Source organism: Triturus cristatus, chromosome 4_2 (assembly GCF_964204655.1).
Source record: "Triturus cristatus chromosome 4_2, aTriCri1.1, whole genome shotgun sequence".
Classification (NCBI taxonomy): domain Eukaryota; kingdom Metazoa; phylum Chordata; class Amphibia; order Caudata; family Salamandridae; genus Triturus; species Triturus cristatus.
The window spans coordinates 530,952,653-530,971,283 of record NC_140586.1 but is presented as its reverse complement, the minus strand read 5'-3'; the positions used below and the strand labels follow the sequence as shown (position 1 = coordinate 530,971,283).

General features: G+C 42.7%; 1 protein-coding gene across 1 annotated transcript in view; it reads right to left on the bottom strand.

Moving 5' to 3' along the window:
- LRRC8B (leucine rich repeat containing 8 VRAC subunit B) overlaps positions 1-18,631 on the bottom strand; it is a 248,206-nt gene that overhangs the window by 130,181 nt on the left and 99,394 nt on the right. Inside the window, exon 3 of the mRNA XM_085602146.1 lies at positions 5,952-8,093. Within this exon, the coding sequence (XP_085458272.1) occupies positions 5,952-8,078 (2,127 nt within the window). The 5' untranslated portion in view covers positions 8,079-8,093. The remainder of the gene's footprint in view (positions 1-5,951; positions 8,094-18,631) is intronic.

The following is an 18,631-nucleotide window of genomic DNA, read 5'->3' as shown; positions in this document are numbered from 1 at the left end:
TGATTAAGGTACAATTCAGATAGTGTTACATTTGTTATAACCTTTTTTAATTCCTTTTAATCCTATGCATTTTTGTACTAAAATGACGTCATGAAGTTTTGAATGATGTACGTATTGCTCTGTGGATCAACACAATAAGAAAACATTGTACTTGTAAGAATATCAAGAGAACAAACTCAAATCTGAATCATAGGAGGAAGGGACTAAGCCACCTCACATGTGATTATTTAAATCAAACATTGCACTGATATTATTCATGAGGACTGGAACAACTTTCACCGCGGGAGAGAAAGGAATGATTTAATGCCTGGAAATCAGCCACAAATTATTCATGGTTGATATGCACATTCCTGTGCTAGATATTCCAGAGGCCATGAGGATGTTGGTGTCAGGAACTTGAGTTGTAGATCGGTGTACGCATCCCTTCACTAGTTATACTGAAGTACGAACACATTTTTAAAATGGCAATTGTGGAAGCAGAGAAGCGGCAGTGCTAGTGTTCAGCACTGAGGTGGTTCACAGGAAGCTGAAGCTAATCACTTCCAGGCTAGACACATAAGGTGTTCTGAGGAAAAAGAAATGTAAAAACAGGCTAAGAAGACTCACTTTGCCTGGGCTTAATACCTGACAACAGAAGTTGGTGGACTTTTATTGCACTTCAATTAGTTTGCACCGTTGTGCACCAAGCACGTTTGTTTTGTTCTACATGAGATGGCTTCCTTCATTAAGATAGCGTGTCTTTTACCTTTTCTTCAAACCTAGAGCTTTCCGGTCTGTGTGTTTCTTAAGATACAGGATTCTCTCCTCATCTGACGTGGCAGCCTAGCAGCAGAACTCCGTTTCAGAGTTTCCAAATACCACTTGTCTTCATCCTGCTTTATTAACTGTCTGAATCCTGATAGCTTGAGGATAAGTCAGGGCAACTCAACACTATTTTAGCAGACTTTGTGTACTAGATGCTCATGCAATTTGCCCCATCCTTTCTGCTATTCTGAAGTGTATGAGGGGTAACCTGCTGAACGCAGTGCTGTTTCTCTCTTGCCATACGCCTTTTTTCCCCGCCTCCACAGCTACTCACAAGCTGGTTTGGAATCCTGATAGGTTCTTGTAATGAGCTCCTCAGCCATACTGAGCAGAAACCTTGGTCAGTGTGGCATTGAGAGTTTGAGCCCGAAAAATCAACTCTATACAGATGGTGGACTCTAAAGCCCACCAATGAAGAAAATGAAACAATTATAAATGAAAATTCTACTGAACTGAGACACACAAGACTGATTTCAGTTTTGGGCCAGATGCCGAGGAACCCCCATCCAAATCTGAGCCATTTAATCAACACCTATGCAAGTCAATAATGCTCTCAAGATTCTCCGGATCCACCATACCAAAGTCTAAGATGGCCCGGATAATGCGCCACTCCCTGTATCAAAGACACCATAAGCTCGGAACAGGAAATGAAAGAGCCCTCTAACTGCTCTTATTAAATTAAGTCGGCCAGCTGGTGAGACAGTTGTTCATTGCTGTAAAGTCCCAGATTGAACAATGAGCCACAAATAGCTTGAAGGCTCTTGACAAAAAGTGGGGGACTGGGGTTTAACCAGCCAATCATCTAACTACAGAGACGTTACAGAGGGGCCACCACTATGTCAAACCTTGAAACTCTATTCTTCTCATTTTTGCAAATGTGAAAGTATGCATCTTAGAGGGCCGGTCACCCAACTGGGCCCTCTCCCTGACCAAAGCCAGAGTGACCATGTGAATGATATCTACTACGAAAAAGTAGTTTTATTCATTTTATTTTGTACAAAGAAGCCTGAGTGATAAAGTGATAACCCAGATCCTTTTTGTAGTCTAGAATCACATCTAAAGCCCCTCAATTGTAAGGATTTATATTTCAACCAGAAGCTCTTGAAAGGACCTCTGAAGTCTAGGAAGAAAGACGCATTGATGCACAGTGTGAAGCGTAATTATCTTTGACACTGTCTGTCAAGAGGTATTTTTGTCCTTTGATGATTAAAAGGCAATAATCTTCCTCCTATAGAAAATTCATGCTCCATACTGTATATCGGAGCACCTTACTCCCCAGGAAAGTCAGCTTAACGTTTTTGAGGAGACTTTAGCAGCCATGGAGCAGTAAGCATCAACACATATTGTTTCCCTTTGAAGAACTGCTTGGTCTTTTGAACTTTAGAAGCCTGAGAGGGTTTTAGCCAGCACTACATCCACTGACAAAATACCAAAGTGTTACAATCAAATGATACATTCATAAACTTGCCCTGGATATCTTCTAGCCTGGATTAGATAAAAACAAATCCATATTTTTATACAGAAAGATCCACTGATGGCAATGGCCATCACATTGACCAGACCCTTATCAACCTTAATTTGTTGTATGGATGCCTCAATACCTACTGAAACCAAAAATACCATAGAAGAAATTACACTGCTGCATCTTGAAGTGGAAATTCTGCACATTCAAAATCTTTCACATTTTAAAGGAGCTAAAACAGAAGCTGAATTGACCTGGAGCAGAGCAAGCCATGAAGTCTCAGTAAGACAGTTTACCCTGGCTGTGCCAGTCTGAGCCTCTTTGCCTAAAGCAGACAAGAACCCGACCTGATTAATTGATTGAAGGACAGACAAAGTGATACCTAAGCTGAAAGGCAAGCCCACTGCAGTAACACAATAGAGCTCAGCAAACTGTGTTCAGGAAACAAATAAGATTTACAATTGTTCAAATGGTCACTAATTTCTATACCATGTTTGGGGAGTGGGTATTCCAGCATTTGAGCACAATTTTTTTATGAGCATGTCGAGATGATCAACCTCTTATGAGTTAGGGCACATGCAAAAGCAGATTTAAACTTAAGTGCAGAGGCATATGCACAGCAACGATTTCCTTTAAGAAAAATTATGCAATGCTTAACAGACCTGGGGCCAGATGTATGACCATTCCTTTTTTCAGATCGCAAATTGCGATTTTTTGCGAATCGTAATATGCGACTCACAAAACAGAATGTACTAATGTGTCTCAAACACATTTGGCGACTTCCAGTGGGGTCTCAAATGACTTGCGTCATTAATATTCACGAGGCAGGTCGCACTTTGCAACCCACTGGGAATGAGCTACAATCACTGGGATGGTGGCCTGCTGGGGACAGCAGAACACCATGTCTGTGTTTCTTTTTTTAATAAAGCAATTTTTTTTTTCGAATGCAGCCAGTTTTCCTTAAAGGAAAACGGGATGGGTTTAAAAGAAAAAAATTAAAAGTTTTCTTTAAATTTTTTGAAAGCAAGCAGTGGTCTGTGAGACCACTGGCTGCTCTTAAAAAATATTTTCGATGCCAAACACAAAGGGGAAGGGGTCTGCTGGGGACCCCTTCCTGTTTGCAACCGGCTTACCACCAATTTGAAATTGGTAGTAACTGTGATTGTTGTGCGCCCCCATATGCGGTCGCAAAACAATCGCGCAACCCCCTGGGACTTGTTATTAAGAAGCAATGCCCTTAACACGCCCCTTCCTAATAACGACTCGCACACCCTATTTTGCGAGTAGGTAATAGGTTACCGACTCGCAAAATAGGGATTGCACATGCTAAAACCATTTTTAGCAGTTGTAAATGGCCCGATTGTCCGCTTGCGACTGCTATAAACAGTAGTACGTCGGGCTCCTGATGAGTAATGCAATATATTGAGAAATCTAAAGACAGTGCAAAGTATACTAGGCCTCCAAGACATGGTAAAACTTTCCCTACCTACTCTCAAGCTGAATCATAAAATCTGAACTTGCTGTTCTGTGCAAATGAGGGTCAACCAAAATACCCAGTATTTCTTAAACTTGACAAGCCAGAATTTCAGCTTCTACTGCAGATTGAACAGGAATATATAAATAAGTAGGAATGATTGATTGATGCGAGTTCTACACTTTGAAATCAAAAAGATTGCTGTGTACGCCTCAGAATAAACACTGAGCAGCACAGGACAGGGTTGGAAGCATCCATTAAAGCTGTCTAAAGGAACAGAAAAGGCTGCCTTGAAACTGGAGGAGGCTGGGAAAATCAGTTTAGAAAATGGTAGCTAATGTAATGGCTTCACTGTCTTCTACATCACTGTATTAAATGTTTAATGGTGTAAAAAGGCTCTCCTTCAATATCAGTATCCAGAGAATCCACACCAGGTGTTACCATTTGTCCCTTTGGTGAAAAAAGCTGAGATGGTTCACTGGCATAAGGCAAAATGTTTGGCTTTGCAACTAGTTGAGACTATGGAGCAGCAGATTTGGGAATAGTGTTTAGATCCTGTCCTTTAACTGCAGAGCTAACCTCTATAAGAACTGGTAGAAGAAAACGGACTATATGTCAATATGGTTTACTGTTAATACTGCCAACTGATATGGATGCTCCACACCTTTTTCAAGAAAAACCGACACTGGAGAGGTTGCAACGTCCCTTGCAACAGGAGGTACTCAAGAGGTTAACAAAGGAAAAGAAAGACTCTAATTAACAGTATTCTGGTAAACAGAATCTACAAGTCTGAGCCTTGTTCACAGATTAAAAAACAGAGTTTAATTAAAATTCAGAAGAAGAGTAGGACTAGCGTCTTCGTCAGAATGATCTAAATTAGGAGAAGCCAAATCATCAAAAATTGATAAGTACTGAATAGTTGGTCAGGAGGCACAGAGAAACACTTCAACTCAAATTCCACATCGGAGAACATAGTTATCACTTCCTTACTTACATGCAAAGCAGGTTGATTATACCCCGCAAAACTGAATGTTCTGAAACTCAAACTGATTGTTCAGCAATAAGGCCCAATTCAACCAGTACAAGTCCATCTATTTCTCGGGCTCTTCTCTTTCCTAAACTTATTATTACTAACTGATTTTGATCTATAAGCCTCCATTACTTCCATTTTTAAGGTGCTTTTTAACAGCTGAGATTTTAGTTACCAAAGCATTGATCCCAAGTACCCCCAATACTAATGAATGGGTACTGAAGCGTTGGAGGGAACAGGCTCAACCTCTGAAATGAGTGATTTGGTCAAAGGCAAAACAACGTCTTTGGAGATTACACTGCTTAAGAATTATGTACAGTTGTAATTACTCGGTGCCCTTAATGACTTTAAATTCCAAATATGCCTCATGGATTGATCTAACAATGTAAGGCTCTTCACTGGCCATGTAATTGCGCTGCACTGCCTTTTTATGCTTCATTGTTGCATGACAATTTCAATTAAAATATTTAAATAAAAAAGAATTATGTAAATCTTTTATTTACATTTTCTTTCTTCCCTTATTATAACATTATATACAATTAATTTGAATTGCAGTTGATTTTTAGAATTAGGCTCGGCAAATGCTTGTCCTCTGAAATTCAAAGGTGTTTATTTTGATGAACTTGTATTAGCATTTTGGGTAGACTGTTTTTCCATCCTATTGCTATCTTAGCTCAACTTCACAATGTTAGAACAACATTAAGATAAATGGAAAAATAAAATATTATTTTGTTAATTAAAACACCAACAGTCCATTCATTTCTAACTTGCTTTCTTATCTCTGTAAGATAACTCTGCATAATGAAACAATGATTATGACTAATTATTCAAAGAAAACAGAATTGTATGTTTTACTCCATTGCCAAGGTAACATTTTAGTATCATAATAGTGATAGCATAATAGTCTGATCTGTAACCACTTAGAATAGGGAAGATACACAGTGTGAATTTTATGTAGCTTTTTAAAATATATGTTGCCAAGGACAGTAGTTAAAAACAAGACAAACTAGCATGTCAAGTCAAACCATATTAAATGCTAGAGATTTGCTGACTTATTAGCCCACTCAAAGTCAAGTAACATGGTAAATGGCACATTCCTTCCTCCACCAATGCATCATAGTCACTAACAGCCTATTTATTGAAAAATGACAGTGCTACAAAATCAAAGGGAATATACTTACATCATTGTTTGTGACTGAAAAATATTGCAGTGAGTTCAAAAACTGAATTTCTTCTGGAATGAAGGTGAGATTGTTATAGCCGAGATCCAAATGACGAAGCTTGGTACAAAGGAACAGTTGCAAGGGCACACTTTCAATGTTGTTGCGATTTAAGTAGAGCTGTTCTAGATTTGCCAATATTCCTACTTGTACAGGTATATAGGCAATATTATTGTGCCACAGTTTCAAAGAAGTAAGCTTCTGTAGGTGCTGAAAGCTAATTATTTCTTCTACTGTTTTCAAGTTATTACCCTTAAGATCCAGTTCACGTAAATCAGTTAGGCTGAAAATAGCATGTGGAATGCGCTCCAAGTCACAATTAATGAGTTCTAAGCATCGAAGGCTTGCCATCTTCTTGAGACTGGCAAGTACCATCAGTCTATTTCCTTCATTGTCGATTGATAATTTTTGTAGAGCTGGTAACATATCAGTGACCACCGGAGGAATACGTGAAAGGCTGCTCTTTAAATAAAGGGTTGTTAAATTTCTGAGCTCTTGAAGTCCTTCAATATATACAGAAGTGTCGTTGTTTAGCAAAAGACATCCTGATAAGTATAGTTCCTTTAAGTTTTTTAGATGAAAAACCCAACCTGGAATCTTTTCCATTGTAATAAACTTCAAATGCATCACTTTTAAATTTTCTGCAAGAAAGCTGAGTGCTTGGAGGTCCACAGTGAGTGAAGAATGGTAAACGTGAAGTTCCGTAAGATTGATCAATTGACTTATGGTTGGAGTAAGTTTGGCATCAGGTATAAGCTCCAAGACCAGAACTTCTATCTCATTCAATTCAAATACGTTGTCTGGGAGTCCGCTTAACATAAAAAGATGGAGCTGCACCTTGTCCTGGGATGTTTTTGTGAGTTTATTCTTTAGTTTCTCCACAGACCATTCATTGTTTAAGTTAATCTGTTTTAGTTTATTTTCACTCACCTCTGACAAGAAAATTGAGAACCTTTTTGCGTAAAGAGGGTCATACTGATCTGCGAGGTGGAGGATAAAAGCAAAGTCATTCTTTACATCAGGGATATCACTATAATTGCTTTTCTCTCTCACAGCTTCAAATGAATATTGTTTTAGGGAACTTCTCAGCATCCACCATAAACCATAACAACTTGTGACTCCATAGAATATTACCAAAATAACATAAAAAGAAGCCAGTACTTGAAAAATGGCTGAAAGTGAATAAACACATTGGTATCGTTTATATCCAGTGAAAGCTTGAATATCTACCATGCAGTCAACTTCGAAAGTTATGCGAGTTAGAAAGTAGGAGACATAAATAATAATTATCAGCAATGTGATTACTTTGACAATAATTTGCTTCATATATAATCTATAAATAATATCTTTCTCTTCAACGTGTATTCGGAATCGCTTTACTTTTTCAAATAAAGCCTTGGCTTGCTCGCCTTCTCTTTTGCCTAAGACACTTGAATTTGCATCTTCTATCCCAGTTGATTCTACTGCAGGCTGCAATAATTGCCTTCCAGACTCTTGCTCTTCAGTTGCTGATGCAGAAGAAATAAAAAACCTGGAACTGTTACTGGGCAACCGCATTACACTTTGTTCAGCAACAGTCTCGGAAAGAGCTCTAGTTGTCCATGGCGAATCAAAACATTTATAAAGAATTGCTACAAAGTGTTCAAGTCTTGAACTTGTGCTAGGATAGTGAAACCAAAAATTACTACATACTGCAAAAATTAGAGTATGTAAAAACACAAGGTAAGGGAAATATTTAACAAACCAATGAAGTTGCTTCTCATAACAGACAGCATCAATATAAGCATACTGCTGGCGGTGAAGATCATTGCGGATACCAGTCGTGGGAGTTATCTTCCCTGCTGAATTTAATAAGATACTTGTGTTGATTCTCGCTACATCCAAAGGCATGACACACTGATCGTCCAATTCAGCCTTACAAGGTAGGCAGAGCATTTTACTTTGTGTTAACTGGAGAGCACCTGCCAAAACAGCAATCATGAGCATTACCATTGTGATATAATACCAGAAGACATCCCACCATGGCTTTAGTATGTGATAAGATGCTGTAGTGTCTGCCAGGTATCGAAGTTCGGTTACTGTAATCATGTTCTTCCCTTGAGCCTAGAACATGAAAAATACAATAATTATTACTGTCCTAGAAGTCAGAATACAGTTTATAGTATAGACATTTGTATTTCAGAGCAGATTCTTTACATTCTGTCCAAAATCATCTCTAACTAATTCACAACTATGTATTCGTCCATGACTTTGAAATAAGCAGGGACAAGTTATTTTGGTGAAGCTGCCCTACTTACATCCCCTTTTTGACAGACTGGTTAACTTTTGACCAGCGTAATCTTTAGATGTGTACTTACCAATGTAAGACTCAACTGATACCAATTCATAATAAGCAATTTGACAACTAATCTACACAGACCAAACAATCTAAATGTGCTTTTGAATTCTTCACTTTGTTGACAGTTGAACTTAATAATGATAGTATTGACTTGAATTCCTTCAATTATCAACGACATTTAAGGCATTGGCAGTAATACTCTCTAAATGACTGCACAGTGCTAGCCATTTCAAATGACTGAAAACAGTATGCTGGGCCAGACTCTAATTCAGCCCCTATTTGTAAATGTTCTGCGATAAACAAAAAAAACATAATGAAAAAAATAAATAATGAACAGGAGATATTATTTTTATGCAGTGGAACTTATTATTTATTCCATTATCAACAACACTCTCTCAATACATTGGCAGTAATACTTTCTTGGTGACTGTAGAGCACTATGCTGTTCAACTGCTTGTCCATTTTGTACATATACCTATTCGTGGGACTTGGAGAGCACCCAAACAACATTAAGCCGTTATCAGTATAGCAAAAGTATAAGGAGGGAGACTGAAAACCATTAATTCTTTGAAACTGATCTCAAAAGGGGTCTTGTCAGAGGTCATAGAAGTGTCTTGGTGCAGTGTAACAGGAGTTTTTACGTTTGTCCGAATTTCAAGTGGTATGGCTCTGTTCAATGGAGAGGTGAAAAGGTTTGGGAAAGCATAGTGCTTCCCTCGTACCAATTTTATCACATTTTCCATGCTGACTCCAGGGATGTTAACCTTGGGCCTCTGGTTGACCGGTAAAGTAAACATTCAGTAGACATAGTCTGGTTCTAAGTCTTTATGTGATCTGTTGGTCTGACATAGGAGACTGACGTCTGCTGGGTGTTGTGGTTGGGAAAACAGTGCAAGGATTTTACTGCAATAAGGATGCAGCCAGAGATTTAACCAAATAATTATTAGATGCATGCAAGACTTTGAGCCCTCTGAGGTTGTGAGGACGTATGTGCAGCAGGCTTCAGGTGGATGCTCTTGAAGTACGCCAGGCAAGAAATTGTTAACATGTGTGAGAGGAGTAGCGGACAAATACACTGCAAAGTCTATAGGTTAAAGAAGATGCACATTGCCACAGAGTTTTATGTCATGCTACTTGACAAGATATTTAGGGAAGGCTGATATATGGGCAGCTCTTCGAAAAAAGAAATATGGAATGTAGGAAAGTAGAATATTATGTGGCATGGCTGGGTAACCTTACCATGTAATATTATCACAATACCCCAAAGATGGCCCTTGGATTCACACTAATAAATCTTTGGCTCAGTCCTGGTAGAGTGGCAGTGGGGCTTTACTAGAGGAACATGTGTTAAGCATTTCAGAATACTAACATGGACTACAAGCAATTGACATGACTCAAGAAAAATCCAAAACAAATTTATAATAATAGTGAATTTGTATATTATTTCGACACCAAAATGAAAGGAATAGCTTACATATAACCGGAGTTATAGATTTCTGATGCAATAAAAATCAATGCAAAATAAAACAGTGGAACATTGCACTTAATGGGAAAAAACACTAGTGACAAAAGGTCACTTGTAGGGCGAGCTGAGTTGTACCCTTGCAGGGTAAAGTTGAAGAGGATCCTAGGATCAAACCACACCAGTCAGTTAAATTTTACCTGGCCCGTGGAGCCCAGGTGCCGAGTTGTCCTGGTTATACATGGTGCTCAACAGGAGTAGCGTAAGAGCTCGTTTCACTGCTTTACACTTTGCTGTGGAAACAAGATGCAAAAACACAAGAGCGGAGTTGTTGCCGACATCAGTCGCAGGTCTAGTGAAATGCTCTCTTGATGCAGCGTCAAGTTAAGGGGTTGGTTACCAGACTGGCGACCAACAAGCCCTGGCAGCAGTAAGATCTACTGGGAGTTTCTGTGACGTCTGGAGTTCCAGGGAAGTATGGTAGCGTCTTGAAACTTTGTGGAAGTCCAGACTACAGTTCCCGCAATGCACTAGTCCATCTGGATTCAAGCGATCGCCCGGAGGGCCCAATGGCCAGTGATTCTTCAGTTCCTGAGTGTCGTATTACCTTCAGTTTGCAGGGGCCTAGTCCCACTAGTTCAAGAGAGTCTGAGTTTGCTTCTGGCTCTCTTAGGGGTCCCTCAGTCTGGGGGAACTGACCTTTAGCCTAGGACAAGCCTCGCTCATACAATTCCAAGAAGTGTTGCCACAGGTTCAGAATATCCTTCTCTTTGTTTGTGCAAGCTCCTGTTGTCAATGTCATGGGTCCCTTCTGTGTCCTCTTTGATGCAAGTTGGATCAGAACTAAGGTTCTGGTGTCTGGGGGTTCCTTAAATCCTAGATTATGGGGAGTTTGGGTGTGGGAGCTAGTAGCCAATGGGCAGCTAATCTTTGCAGCTATCCGCCCCTGATTTGGATCCCCTTTATTACCCAGAACCCTCTATTCTGTCACTTCTAAAGATGCCAGAAATCTAAATCTGGTGTACAGACTGGGATGCTCACCCTGGAGGTATGATTAGCCTTCTGGGGGTGTACACCTCCTTAACTAACTAATTTTCCACCAGTCCGGGTGCAAATGTGCCTGGGGCAGAGAAGGGCAGTTTCCCTCACTGGGAGTTAGTCCTGACGCATATCAGAGGCGGTGTAGCAATTTGAAGCTCACTGCCTTGATGTGCCACTTTACTAGCCTGGTTGGGAGGAGGAAGGCTTTGACCTCCTTCCTGCCCCAAGCCTTTGTTCCTGAATCCTGGGATTGATCACACTGCCTCGCAGAGGTCAGAATCCTGCCTTGGGGGAAGTAGGCGCGGGAAATGCCGGTAGGAGCTCGACGCAAGGGAAGGCCCTCAACTGGGACCGTGGGGCCCGAAGGCGCGCAGGCGGTAGCCAGAGGCCTGAAGAGGCAGTCCATGGCTGCAAGAAAATCTTGCAGCTGGGCAGGAGTCGCAGACGGACCCGGATAAGGTAGGTAGGTCGTGGGACTCACAGGCTCCAAAGGAGCCGCAGAGATGGTACCCCCGGCTCTCTCGACCGCGTCCGGAGACCGACGAGGGGACGTCGGAGAGCGGAAACGCTTCTTTGACTTCTTCGAATGACGTCTCTTACCCGAATCCGAGTGGGAAGACTTTGACCCCGGGGAGCGATGACGATGGCTCCGCGAGCGATTTCTCGAGTGACCCCTGGACCTCGAACGGCACGGAAACGACTGCCGGGCCGCCAGTAGCTTACGGGACCGCTCCCGCAAGGGCTTCGGAGCCATGGCCAGACATGACCGGTAGTCATGGTCGCGCTCCAGACAGTAGAGACAGATGCCATGGGGGTCGGCCACCGACATCGTACTGCGACAGGCCCCGCAGGATTCAAATCCAGGCATCCCTACATGGCACCAGGAGTCAAAGACTCAAAAATGGAAGACAAAAAGTCTCAAAAGTTTAGTCAAAAAGTGACTAGGGTACGTGCTCTAACCGGATCTGCGCTTGCTGGCACAGAAAAAGAAAGAACTAACGTCAGTGCGCATGGGTGGTGCCTAAGTAGTCTCCGTGAAGTCATCTCAGCGCTTACGATGCCAGCGACGGACGCGGAGCCGCACAACGCCACCTTCCGATGCGCAGGGGTACTGCTGACGAAAACTTTCCGGATCCAGTCTGACGCCTGGGGATATTCTAAGGTAAGGAATCTATCACTAACGTGTCTCTTTCAGGTATTCGATACCAAACTCAACAGGCTTAGGCGATACCATATTGGGGACAGCATTCCTGGGGTGGCCCAGGTGCAGGATATTATCCTATGGACCGCCTATCACTTATAGGGTGCTTTAATGGAAAAGGACACTCTAGGGACATATTAGCTTGCACATACATGTACATACCTTTAATATAAGGCACACTGCCTCCTGGGGTTTATGAGGCCTTCCTTAGGGGTGTCTGACATATACTGAAGGCAATGTATGGGCTCTGCCACACATGGAGTGGGCAAAGTCGAAATAGAGCGGTAAACACTGTTCCTCCAGTCTGCAATGGCAGGTCTGTTGTCAGTAGTTTAGTTGGGTCACTCAGGGTGCCACAAACAGTGCTACAAGCCCTTTGGGCCCCCTTTACCACCCATGCCCTGGGCACCACTGGTACCATCTACTTGGGACATTTAAGGGGGGTAACGTCCTTGTCAATTGGGGATGCCAATTTACACATAACAGTTTTAGGGAGAGAGCACCGGCATTGGGGCCTGGTTAACAAGCTCCGGTGCACTGTCAGAGTCGAAAACTAGCATCTAGTCAACATTGGGGCAAAAAGTGGGGGGACAGTTGCAAAAAGCCCGGTCTTCTTACTCCTGGACTATACACAAAAGAACAATGTCTAATTAGGCAAGTCTGAGTTGTCCAGATGAATGATAGTTAAACAGGCCAACATCACACCAACCTACTGGACAACCTAGGTAACCTCAGCCTCACCCAACATGTGGCAGGATCCACTCACTCGACCGTTCACCTCCTGGACCCCATTTTCACCACCTTCAACGACATCTTGGTTGGCAAGCCTGTGTCAATCCCTTGGATTGCCCACAGCTGATCATTTCCTTCCAGCATCAAAGCAGAACAACCACTGCCAGGCCAGCCTGCCAAATCTGAAACATCAATTGTGTGTCTTTTGCTTTTGCGCCCTAAGTGCGCCAGGTAAACCCAGACGTGGGTCCTGGGCTCACTGTGCTACTGGAATCAAGGAAACTGGCCCTAGGATGCGTGTTTCCGGTCCAGGGAAGACCTGGCTTGGCAGTTTGGGCTGGACTGTTCCCATGAGGCACAGGGTCAAGACTGATTTGCATATGGCCAGGTCTAAACTGGGGTGGCATGGTGAGAAAAAGAATGATGGATTTAACCCAGATCCTTTGACTAGGGATGAAAGTTTTGATTTGTTCGGCATTCCGTCCATCAATTGTGTGTCTTTTGCCAAATCTGAAACAGCATCCCAAAGGAAGTCTAGACGATCATACCAAAACACAGCAACAACCTACCCATTTCAATGACAAACCTCAAGAATTTGATACCCTGGCTCTCCTCCAGCCCAACAAAGCCACAAGATCCAGACCACAAGCCAGTTGGTATACGGAGCAACTCGGGGTTGACAAACCGCCACTGCAAACAACTGGAGTGCGAATAGAAACAACTAGAAATCCACCATTGGATGCTACCACAAGAAGATTCAACCTGCCAAACACTCTGTGCTCGCAAGCCACATTGACACCAACAGCAGGAAAGACGTCTTTGGCATAGTGAAAGATTTCACTGCCCCAGCGGCCACATCCAACAGCATCACTCCTTAAACGATCATTTCAAAAAGCTTTCACACCACATCTGCAGAAAGATAACTACCATCTACTACAATTTTAACCCCTAACTGAACCAGACAGACCTCGCAACACAACTCCCCATTTCGACCAAGGAACCACTCTGACCATATGGCCCACCAGCTTCACAGACGAAACCGCCTTCAACATTTCACATTCATGGGTTTACAGCAACAATATGAACAGACAGTCAATAATTTACCTGCCTACAACTAAAATATCCCCTTACAAAATATAGTGACTGTAGCGTGTTCTACAGAATGGCTAATGGCCAAAAACTATGCCACACACAGGAGCTCAGTATTACACTTCTTTATTCATGTGTGTGTAACTGCAAACCCAACATTCTAAAACGAGCTTTCACTGCATTCCACTCTGACACCTACATCACAGCTCTATGGATCCAATGGCTCGCTCGTGAATTCTGGATGAGAGATCTTCTATTAATGGAAAGCGTGAGTATTCCTCCACGAATATCATTAGATGATGTTCAATATCGAATGGACCAAAGAAACCAATGGATGTTCTCTCCCATGCATTCTTAGGGAGTCCTGACATGTTAAGAGCATGTTGAGTAATATTGGTAGAAAGACAGTTGCACGGACAACAAACCTTGAGCTCCTTTTCAACCCTCGCATCTAAGTATGGGAACCAAACTCAACCTCGGAGAGCTCTTTTTGTGACAACAATACCACAATGTCCTCTGTGAGATACTTCAATTATTTTCTGTTGCAGACTCTCCTGAATCAGGATTCTCGACTCTCGCAGTTTAACTCCTTCCTGAGCTATGGACAGTTCATTTCTGACATTTTTTTATATATTCACCATCATTGGTGAGAGGTCGAGTGTGTCGGTTTCATGAGGGTTTTGATTCTTCCCTGGACGATGCACAATGGTATAATTGTACTCTTGTAATCATAGTCCCCACCGTTCAATGCGAACAAGCATCTTGGCTTTTGTATTGGCAAAGATAGTCAGTAAAGCTTGATGATCAGTTGCCAGCATTAAAGGCTTTCCCTACAGGAATACATGGAAATGTTCACAGCCTATAGCACAGCTAAACTCTCCTTCACAGGTTGTGAGTAAGCACATTTTGTCTGGGACAAACTTCTCCTGGCATATGCCCCAATATCGCTTCGGACATTTGGGCACCTGCTGTGTAAGGGGATAGTGCCTAACCTGACTGGGCTTGCGCAAACAACAACCTCTGTATGAAGCTTTGGATTGAAGTAGGCCATTTCAGGAGCAGTTTCAATGGCTTGTTTGATTTTCTCAAAAATTCTCCCACATTCTTGTTACCACTTAAATGAAACATTTTTCTTCATTAACTCTCGTAGTTGAGCGCTTATAGTAGCAAAGACGTGTATGTATCTTAAACAGTAACTGGCCATGCCAAGAAATGAATGTATCATAGAAATCTCTTGTGTGGAGATCAGCATTCAGCAGTGCTTGTACTTTTGCTGGATCATGTGTCATACCCCCATCTGAAAAGATATGGCCAAAGAACTTTACCTTGTCTTGTGGAACTCACATTTGTATCCATTCAAAGTCAAACCTGCATTAGTAAGCAAACGACAAACTTGTGTGAGAGCTTTTTTATGCTCCTTCTGTGTAGCTCTGAAAATTGATATGGCATCGCTATAATTGAATGCATTCACAACAGGCTGCATGACACGTCGGATGACGTCTTAGAAAAGGTTTGTAGTTGATGACACACAAAAACTGAGACTCTTGTATCAATACAAAAACTGAGTCTCTTGTATCAAAACCGCCCAACATGAGTTTGTCATGTACCTACAACCTTTTTTCAGTTCCAACTGATGATAGCCTTTAATTATATCAAGACAAGACAATTCATCTATGTCTCTGAGCAACAGGACGGACATCTTCATTAATTGCAACTTTACTTTCATAGTCTTAAGTTTTCCCAAACCATGAAACAACTAAGGGAATTACAGGATGGCCACCGACTGGTGAGGAACTCGAGAAAGGAGTTCCAAAGCTGGGGATCGCATTAGTGCGAAAGTCCAGTGTTTGCCCTAACATCCATCGATAGCCACAAAACACTGGAACATCAGAATGACAACATTTAAAATGAACACTGAAGACCATAGAAAAACATCAGAATAATAACCTCAGAATGGAAGGAAATGGTTTAGGTCTGAATTGAGATATGGCTAACTAAAGGCAGATCGGACCAGAGTATCATTCAGGACGGCCTTGTCTGGATCTGATCCAATCACTGACACTGCATCTACAACAAAGAGGTAAGTTCTCGGGATTGCAGGCGAGCATCTGCCTGGTAGGGTCATGGTACATTGTAGCCAAATCGGAGAAACTGCAGAAACTGGCCGGACTAGTGGATCATCTCCTGGTTTGAGAGGCAGTCTGCTGATCCGTAAGCTGGGTGGCAAAGGGAGACCCATTATGGTCTAGAGGTAGCCCGGCCGCTGCCTCGTCTGCCACCGCTACTGGGACAGAGGGTTTGTGGAGGCCCTGAGACGGAGACGGAGGCCCCATTCTCCCACCACCGCATGGTGGTAGAATGGTGCAGTTTCTATAAGGAGGTGCATCGTCCTTGATCTGAGGCACTGTCCGCTCACCTATCAGAGAAGAGAGGTCCACGACGGACTCCAGTGATGGCGATCTAGTTGGGAGTTGGCCTCTCATATGTAAGCTTTTTTCTTTTGCGTTATCTTGAAGTGCCCTTTGCTCGGGGTCCGTGGGGATTCTTGGAATGAAGCTGCGTGGCGGCTTTATCTTTAGTTTTATTGCCCCGGCTATATTTCTATCTCCTCTGCTACTCATTGACAAAATGGCGGATGCCTGAGTAGTTCATCAAACAATAGCAATGGAGAGAGGACCACAATTTTTCTTGCACATGGAAATAAATAATGGACAGCATTGTTAAGCTGAGCATTATTCTGCCAATAGGCTGGCATCTTGGAACGGCTTTGAACATCTATCGATTTCGCCAAACTAATTGATGGCTTCAGTCTAATTTATAGGCAAGTGTACAAATATTACTCTCTAGGCAATTTTTTAGTTAGATTTACCGCTGAATGTATCTATTTTAATGATCACGGGGTATGTGTAATTAATTGAAAGTGAAGGCTTCTATTGGAAGCCCTGCTAGGGCTCTCAGTTTTGAAAGACTTGACTAGAGATTGGGTTCTGGGTGAATAACTATCAAATCAAAGGATTACTCACGTATTTTGGCACCTATGCAAGGTCACCCATTGAGTGACTATAAAACGCTTATATAAGTAAGTCCGGAATCAGTTTGAAATCAGCAAGAAGTAACTCCTATACTATAATATACCCCTTTAACCTATCCAGGAAGGCAGCCAGAAACTTCAAACACAAATTACTTAGAAAAGCCCAGAAACACTGATCTCGGATCCAACCTTCAACATAAAAAAGGCATTATTGTGAATAACTGGATTTATTTCATGAGAAAGATTGCAAAATGACGCACTGCTATTGTGGGAATCGACAGAAATTGCAGTTAGCATGAGCTGAATCAATTTTGTTGTGGCATTAGCCACGTGATTCTTCCGTCTTCACTGTTGCTTGTCTTTCTATTCTGCTTGAGTCATCAACTGTAGTTAACTCCTTCACTACTGAGCCAGAGCAATGTGTAAGCTCAGAAAGGCCTGTAGCTGCTAGAATGCACCTGTCTTAGAGTGTAACTGTCAGGCTGTTCCAACTGATGTAAGCAGTTCTGTCTCCCCTCTCACTCTGCTGACTAAGTGATTTCTATCTGTCCATGTTAGTCGATAGCTATTTTCGTGTATGCTTCTGCTGTCTATTTGAGTCTCCATGCTTACTGTGCAACAAACTGGGTATATAAGCCCCATGGTTTCTGTATTCCATGTACTACTTCCTACAGCGCCTGAGGGTGTTGTATTGATGTAGTCCCACTCATGAGTGATTAATAAACTTGTTATTTGATATTCCAGGTTCCGTGCCAAACTCTATTTTGTTGGTTTAATGACCAGTGGACAGATAAGGGTGAACCCCTGCACCGGTGAGCCCCTAAAAAGGCTCATTTCCACACTATGACCAAGATATAAGAAATATTCCATATGGTACTAAGTTATCGGTCGTCCCCTCACAAAGATTAAGAGCTGAACTATATATAACTAACTAAAAGAATGGTATCAGACTTATTCAAGCAACCAATAATGATTTGAAGAAACTCAATTAACATTTTGCCACCCTAAAAGATCACCTATGTGGGGGGGCGCTAGGTGGCGCACGACCGCGATGGCAGTACGCCTGTGAGGTTCCAGTCCAGCCGAACAGGAAAATATACTTTTACCTAATCCCTCATTGCTGAAATAACGCTCAGACATCACTGGAAGCTGACTGATGTCCCGCTGAGTCTGGGGATACCATGTTTGTAGATTGAGCCCAAAAACTGCCTGGGGAGTGACGCGGAATCCAGCAGGCGGGGCGTTGCGCTGTGCTCTGGGACCCGGAGGCGGCCGACCGCGCTGGTGGAGCCCGAGGCCACGGGTGCGGTAAACACACACTTTCACGGGCTGGCCGTTGATACCGGGCATCTGCTGGAATGCACGCCAGACCGCTGTCACAAGGAGGTGGGTGCTTGAGCAAGGATGCGTGCGGATCTTGGCACTGCCATTAACCAGCGAGGGTGCGGTGTGGATTCTCCGCCCCGGGTGCTGCAGCCGCGGGACGAGCGGCGCTACGGAGCGAGGGGCCTGAGCTGTGCTGCCGCTTGCGAAGGAGCCGAGGGATTGGCGCTCACGGAGGTAGTGAAGGAGCCTCCGTATTTAATTGCTGGACCAGCATGAGCAGCGAATGAAGGAGGCCGAGGCCAGAGTCTCGGATCTCGAAGATGGAGCTGCTTCCAGTAAGGGGCACTTATCACAGATGGACAAGCTGCTCAAAATTATAGCTCATAAAAATGAAGATTTAGAAGCGCGCTCCCGAAGAAAT